General features: G+C 39.3%; 1 protein-coding gene across 1 annotated transcript; it reads left to right on the forward strand.

Moving 5' to 3' along the window:
* Positions 1 to 2,727: 2,727 nt before the first annotated feature.
* Positions 2,728 to 6,460, forward strand: SNUPN (snurportin 1). The gene is made up of 9 exons (XM_053462989.1): positions 2,728 to 2,868; positions 3,283 to 3,441; positions 3,981 to 4,161; positions 4,256 to 4,360; positions 4,452 to 4,548; positions 4,638 to 4,735; positions 5,206 to 5,283; positions 5,423 to 5,503; positions 6,176 to 6,460. The coding sequence occupies exons 2-9, from the start codon at positions 3,284 to 3,286 to the stop codon at positions 6,428 to 6,430; spliced, it is 1,053 nt and encodes a 350-aa protein (XP_053318964.1). The 5' UTR covers positions 2,728 to 2,868; position 3,283; the 3' UTR covers positions 6,431 to 6,460.
* The last annotated feature ends 276 nt before the right edge of the window (positions 6,461 to 6,736 follow it).

Below are 6,736 nucleotides of genomic sequence, written 5' to 3' on the forward strand. Positions count from 1 at the left end.
GCTATCATTTATTGTACCCACACAAGTTATATATTGTTTCTTTTCTTCAGAACAAGAAGGGTTTTCTCCCGGTACTTTTTTTTATCATATCAATAAATTTGAAAAAGCACTTTTTCTCACTTTTATTTGAAATTTGTTTATTCATGTGCTAATGAAAAAACCTGCTAAATAGATTCTATTTGAGTTTAGAAATACCCAATGTTTTATTTTTTGTTTGCTTTTTTTGCAAGTTATAGGGCAAAAAGTACAAGTAGCGTATTGCTATTTCAAAACCACTTTTTTCCAAATCAGGTGATTCTGCCCCTGCGTGCTATTTGGGACATCTTTGAAGAAGGCAACTTCAATTTTATATCAAACCATATATTTTTGAAAACTTGACACCCCAAAGTATTTTAAATGCTTCTATTGTATCCCTCCCCATGCACTAATTCTACTACCAACATTTGTTAAAAAAAAGAGCCCTCAGATTGCATTTAAAAAATCTGGTTATTTTACCGTACGTGAGAGGAATTAGCTTGCTAAAACCTTGATGTTCCATGGCTTCATTAAGGAAGTGGCTCAAAAACCTCAGGAACTGCCATTCATGATCCCCACGTGAGAAGTCTAGATTTGAATGGATTCTCCATTTATGTAATGTAACGCTGCTAATCAGTCAGAGAACAATCAGCAGATTCAGCACAGTAACAAAAAAATTATTAAAGTTAAAAATAAAAGTTAATAGAGAGTGTTGCCAGCCTATCTGTAGTTAGATCAGCTGGCTGACACACTGAAAAAACAGAGCTCTGGCTACCCAGGGCCTACCCTTGTAGGACGAGGCCAGGACATCAGTGGGCAGTCCCGCTGTCCTTGGTGGGTGGTCCCACTGATGGAAAATGGGCGGGGAGCGGGGGCATGTCAAGACCCAGCTCCCAAGACCTAGAGGATTCGCGTGTTGACCCTGACAACAGGAGAAGAAGTGCTTCTCCCAGAGTTCTCCAAGTCAAACCTGGAGAGCACCCAGGTATGGTGATGGAGTCCTTGCCACAAAAGCAGGTACACAAGAAAAGAAAGAGTGATATTCAGCGCTTAAAATAAAAATGCTAGATATCTGGTGTTTATACAACTTAAAAATGCCAGATATCTGGTATTTAAGTTGTGTTAACACAACTTAAACAGGTATAATACCTTGGTGCTTCAGAACCAACACACTGACCACAAGTGTGTAAAAGATAATACACAAAACAAAGAAATAAAGTGCTGGGCAAAATTTACAAGAGATACCACAATATGTGGAAAGATTCCTTTGCGTCCACTTCCTCAATGGGCGTATTCAGCACAACGCGTTTCACCAATCGGTTTCCTCAGATGCATGGAAGTGGACACAAAGGAATCTTGTGAGAACCAAGCTGTCACTGCTACAGCACAGCATTATTCCGGTCCTCTCCAGAGGAGCCTTAAAGTATTTTTATATGTAAGATACTACTTTTTTTGTTTCTATTAAAGTTACTATTTCTATTAAAGTTCTCTCCTCCAGTCTTCTTCTGTTATACCGGTACAAAGAAGAAACTCCATTCCATTCCCCAGAAGGGGCTCTATGGGCTTTCCAACAGAGGAACCTATTGAAGAGTCCACTTAAATGGATTTAAGTATTATTTAAGTATTAAATATTTAAGTATTATTTCATTTGCGCACATATTGTGGTGTCTTTTGTAAATTTTGCGCAGCACTTTATTTCTTTGTTTTAAGTACTCAAGAAAAGCAAAAGGCTGGCATACTTGTGAAAACTTATTTTTTTTTAAACTGTCTTTGTATAGTGTATCACCACTTTATTTTCTATGTGAAATGAGCGCGCCATGTAGTGTGCCGTAGACTTAAAAAAATATACAAAAACCTATGAATGTGGGGTATATTTATAATCCGGGGATACAGTTGAATACATTTTGGTGGGTTTCTTTGCAGTTGCATATATTCTGTGCAAACAATCCTAAGAAACATGGAAGGTTCTGTAAAAAAAAAAAACTGAAATTAACGCTGTGGCTCCTTTTGCCAGGGATTGGTGACCAACTGGTTGCACAACAAGTATCCAAATGCCCCTAGTGACATACCCTGGCTTGTCTTCTCTCCAAAAAGATACTTTTTTGTGGGGGTATTTTGAGCAGTTGAGCTGCTAAACAGTCCCAAATGAGACATAAGCATCACAAAATAAAATTAGAATTTGTGTGGCTACTAAAACAAAGGGTAGCCATTTGAAATGGACAGTAGGTTAGTGATGTGTGGGCTATATTTAGGCGCCAAATACATAGACAGTTCTCTATAATTTGTGATGAAACGAATCACACACAAGAAATTTTATCTCCAAAGCATCCAATCAGCAGGGCCATTCCGTTGGTTGTTTTATTAATAATAATATTTTGTATACCAACCCCACATAGTTTGGTTGGCTCACGCTTGGTGTGGCCGGGTCAAATAGCTGTGTAACAAGTAACTTATTATTTTAAGTATCTAAACGGTTATACAAAGTATTATTTTGGAAAGGCCATAATACCACACGACCACTTCCGTGCTGCCCAGTTCGCAGAAGGCTAGTATACACTATATAAGAGACATAAAAAAATATAATGTAATGTTGGCTTGTGTATTTAGAACATTATTACTTGCCACGCCCCAAATTCTCCCCTACTAAGTATTATACAGTCGAGGCTCAATACTGAATGATATCTCTGGCAACCATTTTGGTGGAAACGAGTGCTGGTATTACTGGCTCTAGTGTGCGCACTCTCTTCCTTACAACTAGAAAGACCACGTGAATACATCTAAGCGTGATTCGTTTTTGTGGTGCCGTGCATACGTCTGCTAGCGGCGCTTCCCGAGTGCGTGACGTCACGTAAAGTAAGTGAAAGGTGTAAATGGAGTGTTCCCCCTGATGGTTTTCCGTGTCGTTGCCTAGTGCCGTTTAACCATGTATTTGCTGATTTAACACTTGCTATGCGCTCTATGGGAGCTCTGTCTGCTTACGTTAATGTCTTGATTGATTTCAGTGGTATTGGGTAGCATGTGTGTATGCATTCTCTATGAGCCTTCTTTCCATTTCACTGAAATCAACTTCTCCACCTTTGTGGACACTCAGGCGATATGCGTACCTGTATGTGTATATGTTTAAGGTATTATATTAATGTATGATACTGAGCTTGTCTGCATTACGTGTTTTATTAATATTTGTAACCACTATATCCATTCATAAGAGTCAGTCCCTTATTTTAAGCTAATGCCTCAGGTATACTCAGCTGGTGTTTCTTCCTCCAGAATGGACGCTCTTGCAGATGCTCTCGCTGGAAGTTTTTCCGTTTCATCATCCCTGAACAATCCTTCAGCGCCCCATCCGCGGTTGTCTCAGTACAAGAGCAAATACAGTTCTCTGGAGCAGAGCGAGCGTAGAAGAAAACTATTGGAACTTCAGAAAGCGTGAGAAAGGGGAAGCTCTGTTTGTTTACTTGGGAGAATCAAAAATACATTGTGTATATGTCACTTCAAAACATTCCATCCTTTATCAACACCCCTTATTTTTATTCAGCTTATAGAATTTTACTGCAGTTGAAATAACCATCTGTCCTATCTAGTCAGTCCATCGCTCCTGCTGTAAAGACTCAAACCTTAATCTGTCCTTAATATATCCAGTATATATATTCCATCACTTCTGTTGAAAGGCTGTTCCACTTATCTACTGCCCTCACAATAAAGTAAAACTTCCTTACATCAGTGTCTTTGACCCTCCAGTTTGCTCATTTCTTCTCTTTTGAAATATACTAGGCTATTGTATTTTGTGTAATCCCTTTATGTACTTAAATGTTTCTATCACATCCACTCTTCTCCAAGATTTACATATTGAGATTTATTTCAGCACAATTCTCCGGGCTGCCAACACATGCCTCAATTGCCGATCATTGCTTACAAACCCACTTTTTGTTATAGAAGGGTCACTGACATACGGTTCCTCTCGACAGGAAACGTCTGGACTATGTGAATCATGCTCGAAGACTTGCAGAGGGAGATTGGTCACTGAATGATGATGATGATGAAGTGAAGGAAAATCTGGAAAACCCAAAAAATAATGAACAAGATGGAGAGGAAGAGGAGATGGATGTGGACCCTGGAAAGAAATTGCCTAGACATTATTCTAACCAAGTAGGTGTAACTGGAATGGGTCACTTATTTTACTTTCTTTGTCATTAGGCTGTCTTGCAACCCCTCATGCCCCATTTAATTTCCCTTCTTCCAGCTTATGCTCTCTGAGTGGTTAATAGAGATCCCTTCAGACCTGGCTGAACTTTGGCTACTGGTGGTATGTCCTGTGGGGAAACGTTCCCTGATTGTTGCTTCTCGGGTAAGCTCTCTTTAAATTTGCATGTCCTTTTCTTCGCTGGTACCTTTATAAGCCGTTTTTATTTGATTTTATTTTCTTGTTCGTCAACCAGGGATCCACAGCTGCGTACACAAAAAGTGGCTACTGTGTGAATAGGTTCCCATCATTGCTGCCCGGGGGCAACCGACACAACAGCTCCACTGGCAAAGGTGAGTGGTAATGGTGCCAGAAGCAAAATTAGGGACATGACCTTGGTGTTTTTGCAAATTGGAACTGTTTCTGTTCTCTGCCTCTACAGATTATACCATTCTGGACTGCATATACAACGAGGAGGCAAGGACATATTACGTATTGGATGTCATGTGTTGGAGGGGACATCCAGTGTATGATTGTCAGGTAACGTGAATGTAGATGGTTATGATTTTGATGCTGTTATTAGCTCTGTCTGTAGTGGTATGCTATTGTGCACTTTGTACTAGTATGACATCATACTTCTGTATTAAACATGCAAGTTTCAGCATCTTGCTTTTCTGTAGACTTGCATTGCATGATTCAGACTAAAATGGTAAGGACAATACTATTTACAGCACTTCATCCTTTCATTCTAAGTGCTTTTCATGTATGTTTAGGAATATATGAAAACTAAAATAGGACAGGAATGATCATTTTAAAACTGGAATATAATAGCAAATGTTGGCCTAAACTGGGAAGGAATGTACCGACAAGCATAAGCACAATGTATAGACATCAGAAGTGTTATATTAAGCCCATTTTGTAAGCTGAAGGAATACTAACAGGCACTGAAGGGCTGCTTCACATTTTTTGTCTTAATTAAAAAATGATTATGAATTATTTTCTACATCCAGACGGATTTCCGTTTCTACTGGCTGCAGTCTAAACTCCAGGAACAAGAAGGACTAAGTGAGATTTCCAAGCGCAACCCAGTAAGTAGAAATGATAGTGCTTTTAACTTTTCTCACAGAGTACTTTAATATGCATTATGCATTTGGGGTTGGGGACAGAAACTGTTACTTTAAGGAAAGGGTGTGATCTCTAACTTAGTGCTGTGTTTCTTTTTTCAAGTTCAAGTTTGTCGGCCTAGATCATCTTCCTTGCTCTCTGGAGTCTGTGCAGAATGTTTTGATGCAGAACTTCCCCTATAAGGTAACATACTCCACCAACAAGCTAAATCTTCTACATGCAGTCATAGAATAATGGTAGCGTGTGGTGGGAGTAACTTTCCATTGAAGAAAATTAGGTTTCATTTAATTTTGTTCCATTAACCTCTTCACGACAAAGCCTGCACATGTACGGGCTCACAATGTATTAAAAAGGCTGTTGTCTTTTTAAGGGGTTTTAAACTTTGTTTCTCTGTAGATATGGAGGCTGTCGTATTAAGTCTTTATAGTAGTAATAAGGAAGCATTGCTTGTCTAATGAAACTCTTTCCTTTATATAGTTTCTTTAGTCATTGTGTCACATAGCTACCTCAAGGAAGTATGATAAGAAGCCACAGTGTTTTTGCTGAATGGGCTAAGATAAAAGAATTGGAACATGTACAAATCACTAATATGCAGCTGTCTGAAGACATTTTATGCAAAATCTAGAACTGTTTTAACAAAGAAATGGCACAATATTTTTGAATACTAATTTTGAATGTGTTTATAATACCAGTAATACAAATGTTGAGACTTTTCTTTTAAAGGGAATGTGTTCATACAAAAAGAACTGCACAAATTTAGTATCTGAATGCCGGACAGTGGTGACACCAGTGACTGATGTGTGTTGATCTTCCGTAATCACTAGCATAACGATTTTTCCTTAACTTTTCTTGCAGGTTGATGGCCTTCTTTTTTACCATAAGCACACTCACTACACTCCAGGCAGCACTCCTCTGGTGGGATGGCTCCGTCCATACATGGCCCCTGAAATATTAGGATTTCCAGCTCCTCCGGGGCCTTTGGCAGAGAAGCCATTTTATGCCCAAGAGCAGATGCGCCAGATTGTAGAACACAAAAAGGGTGGGAAAGGTGGCGCAGAGGGTGGGAAGTACGAACTCGAACACCTTTCCACACTCCCACCCCCAGAGTGATAACTTAGTATGTGAGGAGGACGATGTAAAGGGATAAGAGAAACTCTCCACCTAGTGCTAGGGCCTTCTGGGCGGGAGAGAGAGATACGCTGGTCTCCAATGACAAGATCATAAGATGAGAAACATGCCTGGTTTGCAGGAAAATGCAGCTTTTTCTTCATCCGATGTACTGTATGTCCTGCATTGACTATATTATACAAGGTAAATTGATAAGAACTGATGGTGAAAACATTTAGTACTTTTCAGTTTCCTTTTTCCCATGTGGAACTGTTTTTATAATCTTTGCTGTGTGATGCAGCTATGTAA

The sequence above is a fragment of the Spea bombifrons genome, chromosome 4 (assembly GCF_027358695.1).
Source record: "Spea bombifrons isolate aSpeBom1 chromosome 4, aSpeBom1.2.pri, whole genome shotgun sequence".
Lineage (NCBI taxonomy): Eukaryota > Metazoa > Chordata > Amphibia > Anura > Pelobatidae > Spea > Spea bombifrons.

What these genes read in the sequence shown, in the direction of transcription:
- SNUPN (XM_053462989.1), top strand. Translation starts at nt 3,284, where the DNA reads ATGGACGCTCTTGCAGATGCTCTCGCTGGAAGTTTTTCCGTTTCATCA. An exon ending in ATCCAGTGTATGATTGTCAG is followed by an intron (nt 4,736 to 5,205) that starts GTAACGTGAATG and finishes TTCTACATCCAG; the next exon opens with ACGGATTTCCGTTTCTACTG. An exon ending in AGATTTCCAAGCGCAACCCA is followed by an intron (nt 5,284 to 5,422) that starts GTAAGTAGAAAT and finishes TCTTTTTTCAAG; the next exon opens with TTCAAGTTTGTCGGCCTAGA.